The 26,822-nt window shown below is 45.0% G+C and overlaps 2 protein-coding genes across 12 annotated transcripts in view; one reads left to right on the forward strand and one right to left on the reverse strand.

Moving 5' to 3' along the window:
• The first annotated feature begins 6,490 nt into the window (after nt 1-6,490).
• Nucleotides 6,491-14,447, forward strand: LOC134550016 (sushi domain-containing protein 3-like). 4 transcript variants are annotated; one of them, XM_063396226.1, is made up of 6 exons: nt 6,491-7,542; nt 9,229-9,417; nt 10,437-10,572; nt 12,376-12,555; nt 12,861-13,041; nt 14,005-14,447. In XM_063396226.1, exons 1-6 carry the CDS (start codon nt 7,365-7,367, stop codon nt 14,269-14,271), a joined length of 1,131 nt encoding a protein of 376 aa, XP_063252296.1. In that variant the 5' UTR covers nt 6,491-7,364; the 3' UTR covers nt 14,272-14,447. The 4 variants fall into 4 exon arrangements, with proteins under 4 accessions (XP_063252296.1, XP_063252295.1, XP_063252298.1 ...); XM_063396225.1 differs by having other exon boundaries at nt 6,494-7,542; nt 12,858-13,041; XM_063396228.1 differs by lacking the exon at nt 12,861-13,041 and having other exon boundaries at nt 6,500-7,542; nt 14,005-14,259.
• Nucleotides 14,448-20,930: 6,483 nt separating this feature from the next.
• CNOT4 (CCR4-NOT transcription complex subunit 4) overlaps nt 20,931-26,822 on the reverse strand; it is a 78,048-nt gene continuing 72,156 nt past the window's right edge. For 5 of the 8 annotated variants that reach the window (XM_063396208.1, XM_063396205.1, XM_063396209.1 and 2 more), the window contains 2 exons: nt 23,132-23,344; nt 20,931-22,348 (listed from right to left, as the gene is read on the reverse strand). In XM_063396208.1, the coding sequence (XP_063252278.1) occupies nt 22,047-22,348; nt 23,132-23,344 (515 nt within the window). In that variant the 3' untranslated portion in view covers nt 20,931-22,046. The remainder of the gene's footprint in view (nt 22,349-23,131; nt 23,345-26,822) is intronic. The other 3 variants (XM_063396211.1, XM_063396212.1, XM_063396213.1) reach the window with 1 other exon arrangement.

Below are 26,822 nucleotides of genomic sequence, written 5' to 3' on the forward strand. Positions count from 1 at the left end.
GGGGGAATATCTTCTGTTAATGGGCCATTAAATCTTACCAATGACATGATACATTACATCATCCCATTGTGAGATGCTCTACCCAGTGGGGAGGAGCCAACCATTCCCTACCCAGATAAAAATGGGGACACAGGGACCCCAGACATCCTCTTTTCCACTGAATTCTCAGAGGAAGACTGTAGTTGTGCATTTCTGTACCCAAGCAGGTGTTTCTATATAAGGAAGTTAAACTAGAATTTTCTATAGCCTGCTCGTTGCAACTGGCTCAGTACCAGCACAGACACAGTGATAGGGCTTTGGAAGTGCATTTCAAAGCCTAGTGTCAATCTCATTGGGCAAAGAGCCAAATAAGCCCACCTAGACCATCGAGTATTAAAGAGCCTGCACAATAGGTGCACGTGGGCTTTTTGGGAATGCCTTAGCCAGTGTAACTGTGCTTGGTGCACTGTGCTCGGCTTATCTCTTTTCATTTTGTAATGTTTGTTATTTTTGCTGTTATTAAAACCTTTATTTTACAAAGCATATCCTGAGAAGCCATCTCGCTATTTTATTAAGCCATTTCTCTGCTGGCTGGACCCTCGGAGGTATTGAGAGAGAACTCGATAGAAGACTGGACTCATCTCACCGCCACTACAAGATCATCTCTACTCCAACAGAACCACATCTGTCATCATCTCTACTCCAACAGAACCACATCTGTCATCATCTCTACTCCAACAGAACCACATCTGTCATCATCTCTACTCCAACAGAACCACATCTGTCACTCCAGGAGGACTTTTTGGACTGCTTCCAACAACCTGGCTGACAGGGTGTCAGGTCATATTCCTGACCCGTCAGGGTATTCTAGGACTTTTGTTTGGTTGCTTGTTTGTTGGTTGGTTTTGGTGTTTTGTTTTGGTTTTTTTTTTTTTTTGTATTATTGCATTTGCATTTTTAATATTCCTAGTAAAGAACTGCTACTCCTATTCCCATATTTTTGCCTGAAAGCTTCTAATTGAAAAATTATAATAATTTGGAGGGAGGGGTTTTTACATTCTCGATTCCAAGGGAAACTCCAGTTTTCCCTGACAGATATCTGTCTTTCCAAACCAAGACAAAGGGACCTTAAAGATAATCCAGTTCTAGACTAGAATGGCACAGTATTCCTCTGGGGCTAGTCTATCTTCCCAGTAAATTTTTATTTTTATTTTTATTAAAAAAGTCTCCTACCTCCTAATTTTAGACCAGCATCTGTTCAATGACTCCTCAGTCTTGCCATTACCTGGTTTTCAGATGAGACCCAGACATTTAGTAGCCAGGGCTTCTTAAACAATTTGTATAAACTTGTGTAACATCCAAAAGGCATAGGTGCATAACACCTATGTCACTGTCTTGGGTCGCAATGCAAGATGTAACCAAAAGTGTGTATTCTATTACCATCTGCTGAAACTGTTTGCGGAGGTGTTTTCTTTCTCTCTTCTATGACCCATTCCTCATAATTCCAGAGGGGAGGGGGCAGGTATCTTCTAAGTGGGCCAGCTGTTAAAACCAGGTGGGGCAGTATTCTTTATCTCTTCCATGACTCATCCTCCCTCCAGGGGAATATCTGCTGTTTATGGGCCATTAAGGCTCACCAATGACTGATACAATTACATCATCCCATTGTGAGATGCTCCACCCACTGGGAGGAGCCAAGCATTTCTACCTAAATAAAATCTGAGATTCAGAACACCAGGACAGCCTGTTCCCACTGGATTCCCAGAGGAAGACTGGACCCATCTCACCACCATTGGACCTTCAGAGGAAAACTGCACTGTTCTACAGGATCATCTCTGCTCCAGCAGAACCACATCTGTCCCTCCAGGAAGACTTAACTGGACTGCTACCAACACCCTGACCAACAAGGTGTCAGGTTATATTCTGACTCTGTCAGTGTTTTCTTTTTTTGTTTGCTTGCTTTTTTGTACTACTACATTTTTATTTTTAATATTCTTAGGGAAGAACTGTTATTCCTATTTCCATATCTTTGCCTGAAAACCCATTAATTTCAAAATTATAATTATTCAGAAGGAGGGGATTTACATTCCCCATTCCAAGGGAGGCTCCGGCTTTCCCTAGCGGACTCCTGTCTTTCAAACTAAGACAGATTTTGGCACCCAGAGTGGGCCAGAAGGGCACTGAAAGCAAAAGGGTGAAAAAAGAAAAACAGTTCATGAGTGACCTAATTTTTTGTGTGCTGGATATAGAAACCTCGTTAGGTAACACCATGTGGTTTAGCTCACCCTGGTTCAGGTGGCACATGGTCATGGCTATATTTCTCCCATTTGTAGGCCCTTATCTAAGCATGGGTCCTATAACTAAGGCTACTGTGGTTGTTATCCAGTTTGCACTGTGGGCTAATAAGGTGAGGAATTCGTGGATTTTTAACTTTCTCTGGAAAATTTTAACTTCCTCTGGAAGGCAGGCACATGGATTCTGAGCTATCACACACTAACTGTGTGTTTTTGGGGTTACTTTAACAATGGTACCTACTGTGAGGAAATGGTACTGGAGGAAATATTTTCCCACTCCTTAACCCAGCTCTTTGGGTCTACCCCACCAGTTTTCAAAGGGTTCAAACCTTCTTTAAATGCTAACAATATACAGTGGCTGGTGTTGCTGATATGGCTGTTCTGTTTAGCATTCAGAGATAAGGGGAGATTGACCTGGATAACCACCCTGATACCTACCCTAGAGTCTAGAGCTGCTGCCCTACCACCTGACCCTGCCCCACAGCCCACCACAGAAATGTACCATCCGGACTGAGTGGGGGTTCTGGTGAAAGAGATGGGGCCCTGCTGGTAGGAAACCCTTCCCCTGCCCTGAAGAGGGAGAGTCTGAAGGTGCAGCAGTGGAACCCACAGACGTTACAACTGTCCAAGTTCCAGCAGAACCACAGGGGCAGTCACAGCCAGCAGCAGTTGCCCCTGTGGAAACAAAGAAAAATAAGATGAAATCAGAGCACCCAGGTAATGAGGATAAGAAAGGAGGGCCCTCACAACCCACAGGAGAGTCAGAGGTTGAGATCATCACCGAGTCCCTGTCGTATGAAAGTCTCCATAATCTGCAAAAAGATATTGTATGACGGGGACATGAGGCTTATACAGCCTGGTTACTTTGGGTCTGGGACCTTATGGGTACAGGTGTGCAACCAGACAGTGGTGAGGCAAGGAATTTGGGACCCTTGACCCAGGACTCGGGTTTGAATCAGGTATTTGTAAGGGAGCCAAGGCCCCTTTTCCTCTGGAAGCAGCTTTTAATGAGTGTAAGGGAGAGGTTTGTCCACAGAGAAAGACTGCAGGAACACCACCATAGAATGCACTGGAAGACTCTTGAAGAAAAGATCCAACAGTTGAGGGAAGTAGCAGTATTGGAGGTACTCTTTGGGAGGAGCGGACAGCATGATAATGACCCCAACAAGGTTAGATGCATAGGGCAAATGTTGTGGAATCTGGCAACTCTAGGACCATCTCAATACACCACATTGATTGCAACAATTAATACTGAGGACAACCGAGAGACAGTGGGTTCTGTAGCCAGCAAGCTTAGAAATTATGAGAGCATGATCAATGGCCCAATGCAGGCTCAGATGTCTGCTGTGGTTAAGGAACTTAAAGAGGAGATGAGGGAGATGAGGGAGGAGATGAGGAGGAACAGTTCCCACGTGGCACCAGTGCAAGTTACAGGCCCCAAAGTCAGAGCTTAACGTCCCCCAGCTAGAGAGAGAGGGTACACCCCACGAGCTGACCTGTGTTTTTTTCTGCATGACTATGGGGAAGACATGGGAGTGTGGCATGGGAAACCCACTTCTGTCCTAGCAGCAGCTCAAGGAAACACTCACTGAGGAGGTTCCACTAGAATGAAGGGGGCCTCAGCCTCCCATGACCAAGCCACCAGCTATTAGAGAAGTGATGATGCTGTTTCAGATCCCCTTGAAGGAACCTCTACTATGTATGCACAGGAAGGGAATAGTAAACAGTGCTAGAGGGGCCCTGCTTCTAGCCAGGAAGAGGCATGGGAAAACCGAGTCTTTTGGGCTGTGTGGATCCAATGGCCTGGCATATCAGAGCCACAAAAATTTAGTTGATACTGGTTTGCCGTGTACCCTAATGCCATCGGGACATGTGAGGGCAGAACCTGTTTCCATTGCCTCCTGTCTGCAAAACCTTCTACAAGCAAGGAGAATTACTCACGGTTGCTGACTTGAAATTAGTGCCTGTGTGTTCATTGAATCATAGAGTAGTTTGAGATGGAAGGGACCTTAAGTGTCACCTAGTTCCAAGCCCCCTGCCATGGACAGGGTCATGTTTCACTACACCAGGCTGCTTCAAACCCCATGCACCCTGGCCTTGAGCACTTCCTGGGATGGAGCATTCACAGTTTCTCTGGGCATCCATAACTTCTCTGTAGTTCAGAATTCAGTAGTGGGAGTATAGGAGAGGGACACTTTTGCAGAGGGAAGATTTAAAAGGTTCAAAGGAGCCCAAGAGAAGGTAGGGGGAAATGCCACTGTGGCTCAGGAGAGTTTCACCCCTTAGTGCAACCCCATCAGCCAGAAGGGAGATCTGAGTGCAAACACAAGGGACACTTGAGCCAGCTTTAAAAACCAATAGCTGAGCGCTACCTTGCTGTGATGGAGAAGCAGCCCTTGAAGCAGATCACCCACAGGGAATATACTGCAAAAGTGGGCAACCCCAGCCAAGACTGTGGAGCTAGGAGGGCTGCAGCCTAGTGGCCATGACAGCTTCCCCACTGCTCCTCCTTCCTCTTTCCTTCCTCAAGGAAAGGACTTGCTGACTTGGGGCATGGATGTGCTCCTCTCCTGAGCCCATAGTCATTCCCTGCAGCAGTAGTCTGGTGCCCTGCTCTGTTGACCAGCTCTCCTGCTTGATGCAGATGGCTGCTTCTGGAAAGCAGGAACTGGGAACAGCATTGAAATCCCCCTCCAGCAGGATATTGATTTTGTGATAATAACCCCCTTTATCACCCTCAGCCACAGGGCAGCTCTTAAGAGCATTAGCAAAGGGTTAATCCATGTCACCTATCCAGCATTTTGAGCACAAGAGTGGTTATTGTGTCCCAGGGGTTTTGCTGAGCCTGTTCATTCCCTGGCATGCGTGACAAGACTTACTGCTGCTAACCCTGTGCTGAAGGTCATGCTCTTGGCATGTGCTCAGTCCACAGCTATTTCTCGTCAGGACACATCCAGCAGCAGGAAGGGGCGCTGCCTTGGCTCTTCCCCCTGTCCTCCGGCCATCGGCAGCAGAGGAACCAGCTCATAAGCTGCCACAGAAGTTACACAGATTCCAGGCTCAGGCTCCATAGAAGGACCGCGTCAGGCTCGGTCCTGTCCAGACAGAGGTATTCCCAGAGCCCAGGGGGCTGCCTGTGCTCCAGCGTCCAGCTGCCAGGAGGTAAGAGGGTTGGCACCCAGGGCATGCCCCAAGGCAGGCACCTCTGCTGCTGTTACACTCTCACACAGTCCAACCTGCCTCAAAACGTCTACCTTTATTGCATGAGCAAACAGCAGAATCCCTGCAGTCAAATGGAGAAAAGAAAAAAATGTAAAACCTAAAAACTCCTAAGAAACCAGCAATATTCACTGAGACAGGGAGGAACATACCTCCTTGGTCTGCTCTCCAGGGGGAGCCAAGGAAAGGTCACGTTAAGAAGGATTAACCAGAAAAGTGAGGAAATGGAAGTAGTTTCTGAGCAAGATCATTATGAGTCATGGGAGGTTGAAACAGGTTTTTCTGAGAAATCAAGTAAATCCCTTGGAGAGAAGCCCAGAAGTACCAGCCCAGCCAAAAGAAATAAGAGACTGAGGGATGGATGGAAAACCAGAGTAGGATTAAGGCGTTCCCACATCCAAAGTCCCATAGAGGTGACAAGAAACCTCTCTGCAAGTGCAAGGAGGGACAGAGTACTGCTGAACTACCCCAAGTGGGAGCAGGAGCAGGTCCCACTGCTGGGGAGGAAGGCAAGCAAGGTCCAGCCTCTGCCTGGCCCCACAATTCCCTTCCACTCTGCAGATGCCCTCATCTGCATCCCTGTGTTGGGATGGGATGTGACAAGTGCTTGATACTGTCTGACATTGTTATTTCTCCTTTATGCATTACAGTAACTCATATTAAGATGGTAAGACTACTGCTGGGGTTTAGAAATAGAAGCTGCTCACACATCCAAGGCAACATTCCTTCCCTCAGAACTCACTGGGGTAGCCATAGGCAGCCAAGCGCACTGGCTATAGCTAAAGGCCACAGATATAAAAAGAGAAACGAACAAAAACTGACGCATCTCCATGCAAAGCTGTATTTGTGCCAGTGCTATTAGTACATAACAGCCTCCAACCTTCATACCTCCAGTAAGTCCCAGAACAGGCAAAGATGTAATAGTGGAGACACAAAGGAGAGCCACAGGGCCAGGGGAGCTCTGGGGAATGCAACGCGGGGAGAAGAGAGCCACAGCAGGGGATGCTCTGAAAAGTCACCCCGAAGTCCTGCTGGTCACACAGCTGATGCACTGGCTGCTGGGGAGAGCCTTGGCACAAAGGCATTCCCTGCTCCAAAACATCTGGCTCTCGAGCGCTCAGGCAACACGGAGGATCATTTAATGGGTGTACACAAGTGACCAGGCAGGTAGGGTAAGAGCGACATGCATTCCAGGAGGCAAGAGCTGGTTGCTACTACAGCCCCTCCAGCTACGAAACGTCAGAGCCTGAAATGACAGGCAGAGAGATGCCAAGCAGAAAAAAGGAAAAGGAAAACCGGATTTCTCTGCAGTTCCCATAGTGGCAAAACCAGTGGAGTTGCTGCTATGAAACCCTTTTGATTCCCATGGCTCATATTCCTCTCCACTGCCATTGACAGAAAATCAGCCTTGGGTTCTGGCAGAAAGGAAGAGACAAGCACAGGAGGGTCTGCAGCTTAAGAGTCTCAGCAGTGAGCTCGAGCATGGATTTTGGCGGGTAGAGGAGGAGGAGGAGGGTTCCTGATGTGCAGTTCCAGCACCTGGGGAGATATTTACAGCCCGTCTCTGCAGACAGGGACCGTAAAGGATGGATCCTACAGCTCTGCTCTTTCTCACTCCCTTTCCCACATCTGTTTTCTTTCTCTGCAGGTCTCTGGAGCCGAGTGGCCAGAGCAGGGCTGGCAGTGCTAGCAGCAGGGACAGGGCTTGTGCCGACGCGGAGGAGAGGAAAGCCCCGGGGCAAGAGTGGCTGCTAGCTTTGCTGCTCAGGGCTTAATGCACTAAGAGCCCAGCTGATTCGTGCTCAGACGCAAAGGGAAACCGCAGGCACTCGGGGCGGCCAGGCCCCCAATGGTGCTGTGTTTCCCCAAACCATGACGGGACAAAGGTTCGGGAAATGCATCGTCCTTTGCCTGCTGCCCTGGAGCTGCCTGAGCTTTGCCTGGAGTGATGCTGCGGGGCCCGGGACCGCCTCGCTAGGTGCAGGACACGTCAGAAAGGGGCTGCCCAGAGACGCCGCCAACGGGACCGATGAGCAGAGCAACATGTCAGGTACTGAAATGAGCGATCTCCCGCCTGTCCCTCTGCGGGCTGCCTGGGGCCCCACGGTGCAGGCACACGGCGGGAAGGGCGCAGGGACGTGGTGATGAAGGCACGATGGAGCTTCTCTCGTCGGGCACACGGCACTCCCAGGGCATGCATGGGGCCACAAGGCTTTGTGCGGTGGCCACAGCAGCTTCTGTGATATGGGCAAGATGTGTCGCATCAGAAGCAGTCAGGAGGCTCAGGGAAGAAACTTGACAGTTGATGTTTTCCTTTGAGAGTAAAGTCCTCCTCCATGGTAACATTTGTGCATATCATGATGGACCACCTGTCTGCTCAGGGAATGGGTGCCCTATCCCTAGAGGCTGAGCTGGGACCCTTGGGAAGAAATGGAGATTTTTTTGTTTTGTTTTGTTTTGTTTTTGTTTTTGTTTTTGTTTTTTTTTTAAGCACAAATAATCTCCAACTCTGAGGATGATTATTTTTTCTTTGATCCACTTTCCAGGACAAAGCACGCACCATTCCCCAATGAGTGAGATATGACCTCAGGTTTGCTGTGGGGTAACCACCCACCTGGGGCTGGCAGCAGCTCAGAGAGCTCATGTCATACTCCAAATCATGGTGACTATTGGCAATGGTCACAACAACCAGTGCTGGACAATGTAATCATACGAGATCCAGTCCTGGCATTCAGCAGCCTCCCTGGCACCAGTGAATTAATCATACAGACATCTGCACTACCTGTTAACAGCACTGCTGAAATTAGAGAAAGTCTGATCTTACTCAACATGATTTGTTTCTCAGCAGCCCCACTGGGCTAGAAGCCTACACCATCTCATCCAAAGCAGAGGGCAACTAGACCTCTCTCTCACATTAGCTTTAGTATTCCGCTTGGAATTCCCCACAAAAGTTCCCCCTAAGCTAGAGAAAGCACATTCTTGCCTACGGGTTTTAAACCTGGTTAAATTAAAGTTGATCATTTTCCTTTGGTTTAGGATATTGATACCTATGATACCTGTTACCACATTTTCTTGGCCTTGTTGCGCTGGGGATGGCAAGCATGTCGTCAGACTGGCATTCTTTTTGGAGCCTACTTCACTTTTGGCTCTCCCTTAGGTATCAGTGCAATGCAGGGGAGATGGTCAAAGCAGGATAACTAAGTACCTCTGAATAGCTGTGGATAACAAACTAGTTAAAAAATTAAAGGCTGGGATGAAAAAAAGCCTCTCTCCCTCCACCAGGGAGAAATATTTGTTTTGAGTTCCAACCAACAATATTCTCCCAGAATATTGTGTTATTAAAAAATATGCTCTTCCTTTCCTTCCTAAAAATTGCTCTCTGCATACTCTCCCCAGCCTGCACCTTTCCAGTTTCACTTCTGCTGTTCAGTAGCTGCCCACACTGGAGAGTCTGCAACTGAAAAACTTGTTTCCCAGCTAAACCTGCTAGACTTTCTAATTTTCTTCGGACTATGCAAAAAACCACACACACACAAAAAAAAAAAAAAAACCCAAAACCAAAACTAAACCAAACCAAACCAAACAAACAAAAAAAAAAACCACCACACCAGCAAATCCAACAAAAAATCCCAGAGACCTGCAGGTCCTGCAGGAGTGGCCTGGCAGCCCTTTCGACAGCATCACTAGGGGGGGCCTCTGTCACCACCTACGCTTAACGTGTCCCCTTCTGCCCCAGTGCCATGCACAGCTCTCCCCCCGCCACGCTATGGATACTACTACGTGGACAGAGGCTCAGGCGTCTCCTTGGGCTCGGTGCTTGTGTACTGGTGCCAGGAGGGATACCAGCTGGTGGGCAGCCAGAGGCTCGCCTGCCTTCGCCAGGAGAGCTCTTCATCCTGGAGTCATCCCCCTCCGCAGTGTCAGGGTAAGGGGCCCTCGGGCGGGACCCAGCCCTGAGCCCACCCCCAGGGGCCGCGGGGGCAGTGCTGACTCGGGTGGGGAGGTGCAGCCACCGGCCTTCGTGGGGGCTTCCTCACTCTGACCAAGGCAGCCAGGGCAGCAGGAGGTGGGGTGAACCGGGACAAGGAAGGTCCGGCTTGGCCCAGCCGGTTGTGGTCAGCAGCGCTGAAATGCCTGCTCCAGCAGCAGCATTGCAACAGCGTCTCAGGAGCTACAGAAGGCAGGGGGTGCCAGGGGGTGAATTCACCTGAGATCAGCACAGCAGATAACCAGACCTTCCCTCATGCCCAGTAACTGCTGCTCAGGTCATCAGGTTGGGTCAAAACCTGGTACTTGCTGAGACCCGACTCCTGGTGCCAGGCACAGGAGTCCAGGGCACTGCCAAAAGCTTTCACGGCAGGAGGAAACCTGAACTTCACAGTAACCTGGTACATGCTGAGCACGTGCCAGTTGCAAGTGGCCCTCCTTAATCCTTTTAAACATTTATTTTCTTTTTAACATTTTAACTTTTTTCTCTTTTTAGCTGTTTTCTTTCACCCTTTTACATTATTTTACATTTTTCAACTTTTTTCTTTTTAACTTTTCTCCCTTTTAAACTTTTTTCCTTTTTAAACTTTAAACATTTTAATTTTTTTCTATTCTTCCTATTTAATCTTTTTCCTTTCTATTTTTAGGGCTTAATTTCTACTACCCTTACGCTTTATGCAAGACACATCAAATGCTTTATATTTTCTGCCCCGTGTGATTACTTTATATCAATTATCTGAAGAAAATATGACGTGTTAATATGGGGGGTTTTCCATTAACTTTCCGGTGTATTGAGCCGGCATGGCATCACCCACGTTCACCATTAACTTTTATAGTGGTTATTAACAAATGTTCTCTGGAACGCCCCTGTGGGGTTACGTGCGAGGGGGACGGCGGCCGGCAGTGGGGGGTTGTCTCTTTTCCCGGCCCCTCACCGCCCCCACTCGTTGCCCGCAGCCGCCGCGCAGCCCTCGGGCAGCGGGTCCCGCATCGCGGTGGCCGCCTCGCTGCTGAGCGGAGCCGTCATCCTGGCCCTGGCCGTGTCCTTCGCCGTGTGCTGCTGGAGGGACAGGGCGAGGAAGAGCCGCGGCGGGTGAGTATGGAGGTGGTGGGCGGCGGTGGGGTGGGTTTGGCAGCAGTGAGGAGCAGCTGAGGGAGCTGAAGGAATGTCGCTGCTGCCATCTGCTGAGACACGCGGGGTGCGCCCACTCGGGACATTTGTGACACACCCGTGCCCTTTCACAACCCTCCTGCTCACAATTCTGGAACTATCAAGCATAAAAAAATTAAACCACTGCTCCAAAGCCTAGGTATGCTTGACTGTGGAAGGGGTTTCCATCAGTGGGGATGCTGCTGATTGCAGAGGGGGCTCTTGTTACATGTGTGAGGAGTGAGATGCCAATACAGAAGGATCTCAAGAGGTGAGATCATGGAAACCTGATGAGGTTTAACAAGACCAAGGGCAAGGTGCCTGCACTTGGGTGGGGCAGCCCTGGGTATCAGCACAGGCTGGGGATGCACAGGTCAAGAGCAGTCCTGCTGAGAAGGATTTGGGGGTACTGGTGGATGAGGGGGCTGGGTGTGACCCAGCAATGTGCACTAAGCCCAGAAAGCCAAATGTATCCTGGGCTGCATTCAGAGCAGTGTGGACAGCACGGTGAGGGAGGGGATTCAGCCGCTCTGCTGTGCTCTGGTGAGACCCCTGAGACCCCACCTGCAGTGCTGCATCCAGCTCTGGGGTCCCTAAAGTAAGAGACATTGACCTGTTTGAGTAAGGCCCAGAGGAGGCCACAAAGATGATGGGAGGGCTGGAGCATTTCTGCTATGAGAAAGGCTGTGAGAGTTGGTGTTCAGGCTACAGAGAAGGCTCCAGGAAGATCTTATAGCAGCCTTCCAGTACTTGATGGGACCCTACAAGAAAGAGGGGTACAAGCTTTTTAACAGAGCCTGTTATGATAGGAAAAGGGGCAATTATTTTAGAGTGAAAGAGGGTTGGCTAAGGTTGAATATAAGGAAGACAGGTTTTATAATGATGAAAACATGGGAACAAGTTGCCCAGAAAGGCTATAGATGCCCCATCCCTGAAAATATTCAAGGCTAGATTGGCTGGAGCTCTGAGCAATCTGATCTATTGTAGGTGTCCCTGCTGATTGCACTGGGGTCACTTTAAAGGTCAATTCCAACCCAAATTATTCTATGATTCTCTTAGCTTGGTGATTTAGAAAAAGCTCCCCATTATCAGAGAAAGAAGGGAACAGACAATATATGAAGGATGGTTGACAGGAATAACACTTTTCTGAGGCTAAGTTCAGTGCAACTGTCTGCACACAGACCAGGCAGGGAAAGGAGGAGCATTCTTCTCTGGACAGAACTGGGAGAAAAGTTGTGGTGGGAAGCAGGATGGGACAAGAAGAATTAGCAGGACCACAGTCACAGAACATCATCTCTGCAGCAGCACTGCCCAGTTTTCCTGGCCTACACAGAGTCCAGCAGGGACTCTTTTGTGTCCTGGGCAAAGGATTTCAGTAACAGGGACCATGCAGCCTAGGAATGCACTTTTAATCAAGAGCCTAACTCATTATCAGAAGTGCACAAGGACAAGGAGGTTAAAAAACCCTGCAAGCAAGAGAGAGGATCCCAGTCTTTCAACAGGCACAAACCATACCTTTCCCCACAGGCCTGCTCTTCCCTGGGTGGTGCAAGCCTTTTCTGCAGGGCTGAAACAGCATCAGTCCTTTCCTCTGGGAACAGAGGAAGGGGGTAAAAATCATTGGGTGACAGCGCTTCTTTAGGATACAAACATGCCAGATCCTTCCAGGGGTGTAAGTAAATAAAAGCCAGACCACAGAGCATGAAGAAAGCACCTGCATGGGCATCTCTCTCTCACCCCCCGCAGGCAGCAGCAGCATAGAAGGAAACTCAGAGCACGGAAGCGTGGCCCCATCACCCCCGAGAGGGGCAGGAATGCTTTTGGGAGACTCAAACACTACCACCGGCGCGATTACCACCTCTCGGCCATCTCTAGCTGTGTGTTCCCAGGGGCATTCGCAGGCTGCCATAACCTGGCTTTCCAAAGGTACCGCTCAGCACCTCCCCCTGCCGCTGCCCTCCCGAATTCCTCACACAGGGGACAAGAGCTGCTCCCGGACTGCCCGAAGGCAGCAGCAGCAAGCTGTAAAAAAGCTCGCATGGCTTGGGCAGTCAATCCCCCACTTCACCTCCTCACACGCTCCCCACCTAGCACCCAGCAGCAGTGAAACCCTTGCACCCGCTCCGTTTCAAGGGGGAGGGAAGCCAGAGGGCCAGGGCTCCCCTTTGCCCTGCCTCAGCGCGGGCTGCCGTGGCCTTACCAAGCCCTGTCCCGCTTGCCTTTCCCAGCAGCCCTGCCCAGCAGCCGAAGCTGCCCTTGGAAAGCTGGCTCTCGGAGGCCCGGCCGCTGCCGCCGCCCGGCCCGGCCCCGGCCCGCAGCGCGCTGCCGCCGGCGCACCGCCCCAGAGACCTGCTGCCGCTCTGCTACACGGGCCCGGGGGAGCACAGGGGCTTCAGCAAGCTGGGAAAGCCGGTTTGAGAATTTAAACTGCCTTCCACTTTCCTTCCGTCTTTTCTTTTAACGCTATCAGCTCCTTGAGCTCAGGAAAGGATTTCAGAAGAGCCAATTACTGCACCTGGGTTTTCAAATGGAGAAAATCTGACACTTCATGCTGAAAGGCATTTTTTAATAGAATCCTTTTATTTCCTCTCCTGTCCAGCAGTGCACATTTCAAACAGGAGTTTCTGGTTTATAAACTTCTTAATTGATAATTTTTGCATAAAACAAAGCCAAGTCTGAGCAGCCCCAGCTTAACCTAAAGTCTATGCACAGACTTCTAGGTTTTGAACATGAGTCTGATTTTCTGTTTAGGGCTCTTTCAAAGGCTGAAAGTGAAAACAGACAGTTATCAGGAACAAAAAAATACATTAGATATCTGGAAGCATTTACAATTAACTGCACTTGAGTATAGATGGAGACTTAGAGGATTTTTTTGTTGGCATTCAGAACTCACCATATCCTCCCACTTCTATACGAACAATCTCAAACTTAGAAGATGTATTGACAAGAGTGCAAAACTAGCCAGTCAAGGGGAAAACATTAATTTATCTTTAATACAAAGAACCTAGCACTTCTGAATACAAACAAAACAACATTCACCTCCAAAAAAAAACCAAACCAAACCAAAACCAAAAAAAAACCTTCACAAAAAACAAAACAAAACAAAACCCAATCCAAAACCCCAAAAAACATCTTGGGGGTGTTTCATCCCTTCTCTCTAGCATTAGAAATCCAAATCACATGTATAAGGACCCATAGCAGGACTCAAACAGCTAACCTAAGTGCCCATCAGTTGCCTTCAGAAAGCAATAACCCATTATTTCTGCCCAACATTTCCTGGGTGGAAGCCCAGGGGCACGTTCCAGGCAGCAGATGCAGAGCCTGGCCAGGCAGAGCCTGGCAGCTTCAGGACACCTCCCCTCGTTTGCTCCCCAGGACAGACCGATGCTTCCGCAGCATGCCTGGGGCACTGGGCACACACGGCTTGCTGAGTATCGTGGCATCCGCTCTGCACAGAGGTGCTGTTGGATCTCGGGACGCGCTGTGGTGTTAGTCAGAGGAGGGCTGGCAGCCCCAGGAACTGTTGCATGCACGGGGCTGGGAGTAAGAATGAGCACCCCCAGCACGCCCTGTTTGCTCAAGGATCCAAACTGCAGTACTCAAACAACCCTGTTACAAAGGCTGGGAATTTTAGTCGGCTGACTTTTCATTTCATTACATTTCAAGGAAAGAAGCCTTAAAAAGATGCAAGGTACCACTTCCTTGTGATAAAACAAGGCTTGATAGTAGATGTTAATACCACTGCCACTTTTCCCTGGAATGATGGCTATGGACACTGTTTTTTCTATTTCTAATAATAATAAAGGAATTTATCCCAATTTCCCCTCCTATGTAATTTTTTTCACATGACTAGGCTATGGGAGGTCTGGAAGCAGGTGGTAAAACTTTTACAGATCCCTGGGAAATGATGATGTTGACAGTGGCCATTTACCAGCAACTGCACGAGAAAGAAGAAAAATCTTTCATTCTCTTAAGGCAACCGATGCCTTAGAAAGGACAGGGAAAACAAGACCTGCTCTGAGCTTTCCTTCAGCTCACATCCTAACTTTAACCTTCCCCTCCCTCTTTTTTCCAGCCAAGTCTAATGCACAGGGAGGGGAATAATCCTGTTTCAAGGTAAGCTGTTCAAAATAAAAATTGAATATGATGAGAATGAGACTTTTCCTATCCATTTCTTTCTCTGTTCCTCTCCCTTGCTATGTTTTAATTAATCCAAAACACTTCACTACAATCATCTCTCTCTCCAAAGAGATTTTTGTTCAAAAAATACATTTGGGATTCAGTTTGTTGTTCCCTGGACCTGAGTGAGGCTTTAAAACCAAAAGTGTGATTTTTTTTTTTTTTTGCTACATAATATTAGAGATTGACACCTGCTTTCACTACAAACTGAAATGATGCACATTTCAGATACAAAAATCTTTTGCCAAACATGTCCAGAAAGTTACTGATTTTGAAGTGCCATGGCAAAAAGTTAGCATTTTCAATAAAAAAATTGACACAGTAGTTTTTCGTATAGAGAAAACTGTCAACTTGAAACAAGTATTTTATACACTTGATATTTAGAAAATTATTTCCTTGAAAAAAATGAACCTTCCTTGGAACAACATTTTCCTGAGGTTTTTGTTTGTTTTTGTTGTTTTGTTGTTGTTGTTTTTTCTGCATGTATGCAAATTTCAGCTTCTTAACAAACTATTCAATCCCAAAACATTGTCTTAGCCAAATTTCTCCATCAAGGAAGAGCACATGGTCATGTCTTCCTCAAAAGTCATCTCAAGTAGCAGAACCAAGAGAAGAAATATGGGTTAAGGAAGGTCAGCTCTGTGTTTCCCTATCTACCCTCTAGTCTTTGCCTCAGTTCCTTGGATCAGTGCAGCAAAGAACTGAGTTAAAGCATGAAAAGCCACACTCAGCTTCAACTCAGGAAGGCATCATCAGTGAGGCAACAAGAAGCACAGTTTGCATTTATTTACCAAATGAGGAGGGAGGAGGAAGGCAACCATATAGAAGCTGTAAGTAATTTGTAAAGTGGAAGAAGCAAACCTCTTAGACTATAATCCCATGCATTCTTGCCATGTTATTCAGAGGTTCCTGTTAGAGTAGGCATCCACTGAACCACATATATCACCTTTTTTAAAAAAATTAAATTATATACATTCAATATCCTGCAAAGAGATGGATCTTGGAACTGAAGGAAACCATCTGAAGAGGGATGGAGCAAGGCCAGCTCATTGCCCATTCTGTCCCAGGCAAAACTCGTAAGTAGTAGCTTTCTGTTGAGTGTCTGAACAAAGCATCCTCAATTGTTCTTTTTTTAAACAGCATTTTAAGCTTCAGACTCCACACTGTAAACTTCAGCCTGCATCCTTATCTCAAAAGACTTAAACAAGTTTTGGTCACAACTTTAATTCTCCAGTGAAGGTTGGTGTACCAACCTACCGTGACTATTTAGCACTGGAAGAAGAGGTCTCAGACTCTCTGGAGATCTGACCAAAATTCATGCTGGGACCTGCAACATCCAAACGCTAAAGCCATGAAATTCTAAAAGGATACTTACTCTGAGCTTGAAAAGAATGGCCACCTTCTGGCAGTACAAGCTTTCCAGAGTAACCTTTCAAGTGGTAGGAAGAGGAAAGAGCTGAGCACCATGCACCTCAAACACACAGTCAATTTTTTTAAGTCTGACGACTGGGAAAAAGAAATAGCAATCTAGCAAGATTTCACAGGAGACAACAACAGTAACTATATGATGCCTGTATCCCACTGAAAGACTCATCTGTGTTGCAGGAGATGGAACCTCCTGATCAGATGTCAGGCAGACCACTCTCCCATAGATTTTAGATTAAAAAGGATTTTTCTGTACTGTTTTCCTCTGCAGACACACCACCACCTCTGTTCAAAGGACTTCCACATCTTAGTCACTGCATCAGACCACCCTAGACCAGTACTTTTCATCAGCAAAGCCAGTAACAAATCTGCAGCTGCCAGGTCACTCAACTCACCTCAAACCTTCACAATGCAGCAATTTGGAGTCCCGCAAGTTACTCTAGCTCCCTAAACTTGTTATGTTGGCAACAACTTTGTATGGTCATTTCCATCTCAAGAACCTTCAATCTGCCACAGAAACATAACAGCAGTATGTCTGGGGCAAAGGCAAAGCCCAGAAAGTAGGGGAGATGAACATCTCGTTCATTTACAGTACTTTCGCATGTAGATTATAGCATTCTGAGGCTATACCTTTTCCTACAATGCAATCCAAAGCTATGATGATACTTCACCTTTTTACTCTTAGGAAGCTTTGTTTATGGTCTCAACTATCAAGAGAAGGGAACTCAAGAGCTCCTTCCTATAGTTGCCTGGAATCAAAAGACAAAAACTTTCCAAACAGTATTAAGAGTGATAAGATAAAAAGCAATTCTTTAATGAAAGCTTTCAGGTGCACGGATATGGCTATATATGTATCTGTAATAAAGGATTTCTACAAATTTTATAGCCAAGGTTAATTACTTGGCATATCTAGCAGACACATCCAACAGGAGATCAGTTGCCCCAGTAACCCACTCTTAGGTCAGCCCCTAAGCTTGGAGCTGGTCCAGGGGCTTCTTTGCCCTATTCCTTGTTATGTCTCAAGTTTTGGTGGAAAACAAGATATCCTTGTCAGAAATTCTCTTTTTAAGAATAAGACTGAACAGAATTCCAATAATATGTTAAAAAGGTTTAGCTTATTATTCTAAAAGGGAAAGTACTACAAACCATACAACTGTATTTAAAAATCTACAAAGCTGCAAATATATGAAAAAGCTAAGAATCTTTAGGCATGACTATCAGTTGAACATCCCAAAGAAGGAAAAAAGATGCTAAGATTTGGGCAAAGAGCAAGGAGCACAAGCTCTTACAGTTCCTTCATCTGCATTCAGCTTGCACAGCTGACCATATACACCAGTAAAGTGGAAAGCACATCCACAGCTGGCCATGCAGCCACACACTGCTGGAGGTGTAAAGCAACAACCACTCAAAGCACAGATTCATGCCAAACATTTTACAGTACATGCTCTGGCCACACTGAAAACTCATGACAGCTGGACTGGAGGAGAGGTCATCCCCGTCCAGAAGTTACAAGTACCTACTAGCCCTTCAAGTAGGGCTGGTGACAATCCCAGTCCCCCAACCCTTCAAGCACTCTGTCTGCCACCTCTCAGTTTCTTGACACACCTCAGTTCTGAGCAATGAGTTTTTATTCCAGCGTAACAGCTTTCCCCAGAGGGAATTAGTCCCAGGCAATGCAACACCTGCCATGCACTGGATTTATGTGTGCTAGAGACCAATACCAGTTCCAAGCTCCCTTGCAACTAAGGCAACTTCCACACTTTCTGAGGAGAGGGATGAACAATAAGCACCCAGGCATTACAAGTTTTTCAAGTGTATTTTTCTAAACTCCCTTGCAAGCGTGAGGATGGAAACTGCTGCATAACCCTTTCCCTCCTACCAGAAGAAAAAAAGCCAGAAATCTCCACAGCAGCATGACCAGCTCTACCAAACAGAACTTTAATACAGTTACCTCAATATATTGACAATAAATGGGCCAAAAAGTCCATGCCTGGCACATGTGTATTTCTGTCATGCTGAGATAGAAATACATACATACATATAATATATACTGAGATAGATAGCTAAAGAGTCCTGTGAGGAGTGACTGGGGGTGTTTACCCTGGAGAAAAGGAGGCCAAGCATATTTTTATTTATATATTTTTTATAAATGCTGTTTTCTTTCTCCCTTTTATTTTTTTTCTATTTTAAGTGTGATTAAAACAGCTCTGTCAAGACACTACATTCCCAACGCCACATACCCGCTGACACTTGATTTCCAACTAAGCAATGAAAGTTATTAAAGGAAAATAAAATTCATGCAATGGCTCTTCACCTCAGCCAGGGACATTTTATTTCTTGCTGTAATCTAGAAAAACATCATTCTTTTGTTCGATATTAAAAAGATGGGGGGGGGGGGGGGGCGGAAAAGTGCCATAGGCCAGGAGCCCTTACTATTGTTCCAGCACTGCTCACCCTCAAATTATTACACCTGATTTGTAAATTAGTTGAAAATGCCACACAGCTTCTTATACCAACATATTCACAGCCAACAATTCCCTTCCTTCCCTCAACAGCCCGCATACTCTTTTGGAAGAGTAGTCTGGCCCATCCTTTATCTTCACCAGACATTATCTACGAAATGTATTGCTAGTCCTGGGTCATCAGCCTTTCAGTCAAGCACTGTTCTTTGCTAAATGCATGAAAGAGCTGCAAGTCTCCATACAATATAAGAAACAACAGACCATTAACTAAGACAATCACACAGATCTTCTCTTTTCAATATACATTCTTGTACAGAAATTCTTGTCATAAGAAAACTCCATCAATTAATCAAAAACAAACAAACAAAACCACACAAAAAACAAATCCTCCAACTGTCCAACAAAACAGAAACAAAAACCCACCTTCCTCCCCCCTCTACCAATAAACCCAAAAATTCATGAGAAAAAAACCAGGTGAGTTCCACACAGTTGAACAGAGTGCAACACCAGGTTGGTTCACAACTGTGTGGATGCAGAATTCACATCAGACAGTACACAAAACTAGGGTAAAATGTAACAAAAGCTGCACCCAACACACATCAGTCTGATCACTGATACACTTTACTGTTGTAATGCCAGTGTTACCCACCAAGAAATCTTTCCTGGGAAAGCAGCACCCTAGGGAGAAAAAGTCATTGTAGTTGCAAACCTTTTTGTGAAGGCTAAGGGTTTGTTGGTAGGCCAACCACACAAGCTGCTGCATGGCACCAGGGAGTGAGTGTCTCCCAAACAGCTAAAGCCTGGTTTCCAGTGGCAGCAGACCATGGGCACAGGGCTGCCACAGCACTTCCTAAACAACAAAAGGACAAGTAAAAACTGAAAAAGGCAGCAGCTTCAGGAATTGCTGTGATACATAGAAACCAGTTGGAGCTGCTTTGGGAGCCTTGCTAATTTTCAGGGTCAGGAAGGGTACCCTTCTAAAATAAGATGTTAAAGGACAAAAAACGTCTAGCAACTGTGGAAGGAGACACAAAAAAACCCCAAACCAAGTATCATTAACATCTTCACCAAGACCTCCAGCAAACAATTCCTGCTGGGCTGCACCCCCAGTTCAGGGGCACCAGTAGGGACTGCCACAGATGAGGCCATTCCAGCCCGCAGCACTTCTCTTTCCACCACCAGCAGTTACAGGAGATGGCTGGGTGATAAAAAGAGTTTGCTTTTTGGGGAGCACTAGCATCAAAGGGTGTGCACATTCCCCCAAGTAACCAGGGCACAGGACTCTGCAGCAATGCTGCCAGTTTAGAAACAGCACATACAGGCCTGTAATCCAGAGTAATAAACACAGGACTAAAATGGCAACGCAGATGAGAGAAGAGCAAAAGCACATAGTCACCAAGTGATGGTTTGCATAATAGGATATTTAGAAATACTTTGTGCAGATACAAGACTTGGCTCCTCTGTCCAGTGACTGACTCAGGATTTGTTTCCACTTCCTGAAAGGCAAGTTCCTCACCCCACCCCATCCTCATTTAGGTGTTCACAGTTCATCAGTGGAAATTCCCTTCCTTGCCCCTGCCAGCAGCAAACCTTTTCAGAGGCTGCCAGCCTGAACTATACAGCTCACTCCAGGTGAGAAATCCTTCTGCACAGGCATCTTTAGAATTTCAGGGTCTCTGCCACCTTGTACACTACATCAATCAGCAGCCTAACCACAAGGTTGTAGGTTTTATGTCTGCTTGCAAATCTAAAAGCTTACTGGAGGCCTTCTGTCCATTAAGTGCTGTTCATCCCCTGTTGTACAGTGACAGTATTTTACACCTTTATGCAAGGCTGCTGACGTTCACAGCAAGTCATAAATTTTCTGCTGTATCTTCACGCATATTACTGCATGCTCTCTACCCTGAGTGCAATGGCATTTAATTCAGGAAAAATAAAAACAAGATTTTCATGCTTCAGATTTAAAAGGATACCACCAATAACAGTAAGAGACTGACTGCCTCTAGCTATTGCCATGAGTACAGACAACAGAATTCATTCAAAAGATTTAAAGTGTTATGCTTTTTTCCACCCTTCAATACAGAAGTTACTATACAAAGCAGTATTTCCAGTGATAAAGTAGTTCTGGTTTAGATGAATAAGAAGAAAACCCCAAACATGCAATGGCATACACTTGTTACCAGATCCTGTAATTAAAAATCCAACGTTAAAAAAAACCAAAAAGCAAACGTGAAGTCATCATCAAGTTTTCTTTTTTATTTAAGATTTTAGTTTTAATTCTGAAGAAAGAGGTACATTTCCTTGGTTTTAGTTTTAGCGTCAGGTTATAACCATGTTTATTCATCTGTTTCTTTTTTCCTGTCTTTTCAATACTGCACAAATGTCCAGAAACTACAGGGTTAAGTAAAAGCTGCAGGCAGAGGTCAGAGGTTGCTCCTGATGGTGATCATGTGGCCCCAATGCAGTGCTATCCCAGAGTGCCCTAATCAGGTGAATCTTAAAAAAAAAAAAAAGAGAGACTGACAGAGGAGACAGAAAGACTGAAGTAAATATCACTCGTGTTTCAGCTGCTTATAATTATATTACGTATATGCTAGGTATTAAATCTGTGAATACTTTTAAAACATTAAAGTTTACTTGAAATCTAAAGCCAAAATTAAAGAAAAATCTTATTCTCCCCTCTTTAAACCACTCTTTAGCAACATGCCAGTTACTCATAGCTATAAGTGTTTTGCCTCTCAACACAGGTCATGTCAAACTCTGACTGATGCAATAAAATCCCCTGCTCAAAAAAAAAAAACACCCAAAAAAACCAACCAACCCCAACATAGCAATTTCCCTGTGTAGTGCCACACTGAATGCAAAATAAATGCTGGGCCACTGCTTGCCCCACATGTTCAGTAACTTCATTTAAATTAAATACCTTTTTTATGTTCTTTCCTTTGATTCTGCATTGCACTTTTTCCCCTACTGCAGATTGACACTTTTCTACTAGGCAGAAATACTCATGTGCAAAAGATGTAAGACAGTAATATTCTCCTTAAGCATTGAGACTGCATTTTGATTTCTCTCTCTCTCTCTCTTTTTTTTTTTTTTCCTTAGAATGCTTAGAAAATATTTCAAACAGTGTATTTCAAACACCGGTTCTGCAGAAACTTAACAAAAAGAATGGTCATGACCCTGTGATGGCATTGCATTTGGGGGGAAGTTTGATCAGGAACTGGATTCTTCAGAAAGAAAGATATGACAGGGAACAGTAGGTGGGCATGGGGAGGAGTCAGGGTGGGACACTTCCTGCATTTCTAACGTTTTGGGTCTTATTTTTTTTCTTTTTTTCTTTTTCCTCCTTTCCTAATGACGATCCAGCGCTGAGCTCTGTAGTAGATCTGTGGGGGTTTTACTGGGGGGTCTGAAGGCTGTCTGAAAGCCTGGAGGTGGGGAATGGAAACTGGTGGGGTTTGAAGGAGGAGAGTAGGGATTCCAACTGGCTCTGTGCAGAGGGATCTGTGTGCCGAAGGGGTTACTGTGGTGTGTCTGTGATGGTGCTGCACTGGGGCCGTCCACCTCTGTGAGAGCCTGAAGAGATTTTAGCCAATGTGGAGGATTGTCATCTTGAAGGCTGTCTAAACTGTTTCCTGTGGAGGCTGGGATACCTAAGAAAAGAAGAAAAAAACAGGGATACAGGCAAGTCAGAGGAAAAGCAATAAATTGACCATGAAGGAGGTCAATTTAACCTAGCAAAAAGCAACAGTGAAAAAACATGATTAGTTTGTACAGAAAATGCATTTTACATTATTATGCATAATTACCCTGCCCGCAAAAACATTTAACATTAAACTGAGATAGGAGAAAGCTCACCCTCAGAGCACTTCTTCAGAAAACAGACATTTTTCTATCAAACATTCTGCTCAAGAACTGCATCCCTGTCAACGTGACCTTATGACATTACCACACCAAGCTGCCAGTACTACATGCTTCACCTTTTACTGTGACTACTTGAATCACACTTCAGCCTCTCTAACAGGGGAATACAATCAGACAGCCTTATAAAAGAGAGCTTTATAAACAAGTGGAGTACGTCCCTTTTTAAATAACAAAGTCCAGTGATTGCCTTCAGTGCCTCAGGACCAGCGACGCACATACCGGACATGCCATCCAGCAGAAGGGACACCTTACAGATTGACCCTATACGAAAGCGCTGATCCACCTGACTGCCTGCACAGGTCCTGGGCATGCATTGCAAAGGCCTAAGTGATGCTCTGGTATACCTAGAGTTTCCACAAAAATTCCTGGACCCTTGAGGTTTTGTGGATGGAAGCTGGAAGAGACCACCGCATACTGACTTTTTTTTTTTTTTTCCTCAGATGTAAGTCAGTTTGTGCCAAATACCCATTTGATGGTTTGCCAGTGGAGCTGAAGGAGTGAGAAATGGTTACCTGTGATGATTGCGGGGTCCATCCAGCTGCCAGGGCTGTCCCAATTCAGGCTGTCGGTGGTGGCAGTGTTGGACGTTGGTACACTGTGGTTGGCGTTGGAGGGGGAAGAAGCATTGGGCAGTCCACCAAAGTTGATGTTAATGTTCGGTAGAAGTGCCCTTAGCCCGTCCTGCCATTCCTTCATATTTAAACTCTCTACAGAACTGCTGCTGTCTGGGAGATTTACCAACAAAAAAAAATGAAAGATAAAAAAATAAAAAGCTGAAGTTAGAAACAGATGTCCTTCTTTGGTGGGGTATGGGATTTTGCTTTCACTCTTTAAGCTAAGCATTTAATTCTTTCCCTATCCAAAACCTAGGGTCAATGTTTTCAGAATTGATCTATTACTCTGAGGAGCGGGCAGGTTTTAAACCAAGTGTGAGGGAATGGGAGAAAGATAACTCTTTCCCCAATATGTATTTCCCCATTTTGACTCAGAGACTCGAATAATCAAGGACATAGTGGCTCTCTCTCTATTACTGACAGGGCAAAATTTACCAGGTATTTGATGAGAATACCTCTGCTGCAATTTGTCTGCTTTATTGATGGGCAGCAGGCTCAAAAGGGTTGTTTTGACATGTATCAAAATAAAGAAAGGCTAGGTAGGGCTTTGCAATAGAAACAGAATGTGAGAAATCAGGGAGGCTGAGGAAAATCACTTATGTATTTTGTTTTGTTAAAGCTTGCTTATTCACAGCCCTATAGATGTTCTTCTGCAGAAAATGGCAATGAAGTTGGAGGGAGTGAATTTGCTCTTGCACTTGAAGAATGTAAGTGAAAATTTTTAGAGACCTTTCAGAATAATTTCCAACACAGCAATATCCTCAAAATTTTGGGAAGAAGCAAACCAGCTGGACACCAAAGCAGTCAAGTCTCAAGTACTTGCTTGAACGTTTCAAGACATTGATGAAGGACAACAGGATAATGTGGCTATTAGCACTACAGCAAATGATCCCTCAACACAAGAGTTACACCATGCTACCTACAACAGACTATCCGATTCTAATATCCATCTCTCGCTTAAAGTATGTCAAAGCATTCCAGTATTTATCATCCAATACAGCAAGTCATACCTTATTAGCTTGTGGCCAGTTATATTTGGAAAGGAAGTGTTAGGCACATGGTTGTCTTTTTGATAAATATTTAGAATACAATCTTTTTTTAAAAAACACCTCTGCCTATCCTGATTGAAGAAAGAACCTTTATCTCAATCAGAATTGCTATAAAGAGATACTTTCACAATACTGCTACTTCATCAACAACAGAAGAGATTTAAGTCTTCCTGGAAAATTAGAGGATATCCCTAACTCACAACTTTATGTTGGAGAATAAAGAAAGCAGTCTCAATTGCTATCAAAAACCTGCCCTGGCAGTTTTTGTAAAGCTGAATGTTCAGAAAAAAGTGGTCTCTCGAGCAATTACCTTTTTGTAACTAGAGTGGGGAAAACTCCAAAACCAATCAAAAAACTACTTCTTGAAATCCTGTCCTTTTCACAGTTCCTTTTTCCTTTACAGTACTAATGCACAAAATAAATGCTTTTAAAGAATTTGGTGCCATATGGTTTTCATCAAAATCCTACAATCCTGAGATTAAAAATAATAAATCAAACTTTTAGAAAGTATTAGTAGAAAATGTCCTCAAGATATATTGGTTCACAACCCTCTTGAACATCCGTAAGCCCACTCGAGACAAGTTCTAAATTAACTTTTTGGAACAAAAGTAGACAGCTCACGATCACAGAAAAAACTTGCAACAAATTCTGCATTGTACACCATTAGTTTCCACTTCTTTTTCTACTGCTTCAAAAAGCTCGTGCAAAGAAACACAGATCGGTTTAATTATTCACTTCTACTGCAATGCAAAAAGCACACAAAAATGCTTACTAGGTCCATGCATGAGCAAACATACTCATCTCAATACCTGTGAGCTAGGGTCTCAGTCACTGATTTTACTAACCCCCAACATGGCCTCAAAACTCTTATGTAAGAAAATTAACATGCAGTAAACTACCTGCAACATGTCACTGAGGAAGCCTAAGACAAAGTCTGCAGGATGTTACAATTAATAGGATAGGAAAATTAATGTCATAGGGCATTAGGCCTCCTTGGGCTAGGAAAATACATTTTTTTTGTCATTTTATTCTCCATTTTAAAAAGACACCATACAGCACACCTAAGGGTCAAGAAAGGTAGCAAGTGTTTAGATACAAGACTCTCATGGAATGGAAAAGGCTGGCACTTTCTGGTGAGGAGACACTGCTGCCTGAGGCAGGCGTAGTGCACCACTGCTGTGTATCCTCTGACACAAAACAGGAAATAAGAAACTGAGGGAGAAAGAAACTTGGATTCACAGAAGTCAAGAGATGAAAGGTCTAAAAGGATTCAGTATCTACCAAAACAGTATTGTTAGTTAGCTATAAGAAAGTAAGTTTAATAAAATCTTGTGCTCCTGGGTATGAAAGTGACAAAATAGAGAATTACAAAAAAATTACTGCCTTCCCAAACAGATATGTTTGTGAGGCTGCAAGGCAAGCTCAGCCAAAAATACTGTCCCCTGACACAAAAAAACCCAAGCACCACATGTCTTTGCTGGAGTCTGCCAAGTTTTAAACAGTCTAAGTGAAAACGCAAATTGACCCCAGAGACAAAAGTTACTTCTACCAACTGAAGGAAAGTAATTTCTTCAGAAATCATTAATCATCCCTCACTAGTTTGTTCTTCCTGTTAAATAAGTCTATGCTTCATGATGAAGCTAGGACCATAGTTAAAAATAAGTAACAACTAATTGTCAGTTAATACCAATCTATTAAAAAGGGCATTTTCCTATTACCTTCCCTTACTTCTAAAGTTAACTGGTTGGAAGGAGTAATTTTCTGACTACTAGCAGACTTCTCAGTTGGACATTACAACCTAGGGGTGTGAAAACCAATACAACACTGTTTCCCTCTCCCAAGGAGTGAAAATGATGTCTCCTTCCACAAGCTAATCTTAAAAGGCTTAAAGCAACATGCACACTGATAGAGGGAAAACACAGAAGAAAACAATGTAGAACCTAGTTGACTGCAAAGAAAGTATTTTGTATACCAAGGTAAATGAGATTCCTCCCCTCACGCTCTAGCTTTGTCCGCCAAAAGAGAGAATAACCTGGTGAAGCATCACTGAAAGCACCACTATTCACATGAAAAGCATTCTCAAACACACACCCTGAACTCTGGTCTTCCCTCTATGTACATTTCATAATTCTGTCTGGTATAGTGGAAACTTGTGCATACAGAAGTGAACAGATCCCAGAGTTCTAGCACTGAAATCTTCTGTCTGGGGTGGTATGTCAACGTGAAATAATAGCACTTGTATGTAAGAATGGCAAAGTCAACCGCTGTCTCAAAAAGAGAAAAGGAAAGAAAGAAAAGCTTCATCACAAATCCAGCTTGTCCATCCAATCCAAATAAAAAAAATATTTGAAGTTAACTTAAGAAAGATAATACATCTGAGAAGCCTGAACATCAATTTGTATAAAACTAATGATTTAATGAATTTTTAAATAAAATCATTGCCCCATTATCACATCCTTCCAGACAGTCAAGCAGAGTTACCTCATTCTCTACCTGCAATGCCTTAATGCTATTTTTTCAAATCAGGCAAAGCGGTGTGT

Source organism: Prinia subflava, chromosome 4 (assembly GCF_021018805.1).
Source record: "Prinia subflava isolate CZ2003 ecotype Zambia chromosome 4, Cam_Psub_1.2, whole genome shotgun sequence".
Lineage (NCBI taxonomy): Eukaryota > Metazoa > Chordata > Aves > Passeriformes > Cisticolidae > Prinia > Prinia subflava.

Coding starts and splice junctions, on each gene's coding strand:
- LOC134550016 (XM_063396225.1), top strand. CDS start 7,365: ATGACGGGACAAAGGTTCGGGAAATGCATCGTCCTTTGCCTGCTGCCC. Junction 9,418..10,436: donor TCCCCCTCCGCAGTGTCAGG/GTAAGGGGCCCT, acceptor CGTTGCCCGCAG/CCGCCGCGCAGCCCTCGGGC. Junction 12,556..12,857: donor CATAACCTGGCTTTCCAAAG/GTACCGCTCAGC, acceptor TGCCTTTCCCAG/CAGCCCTGCCCAGCAGCCGA.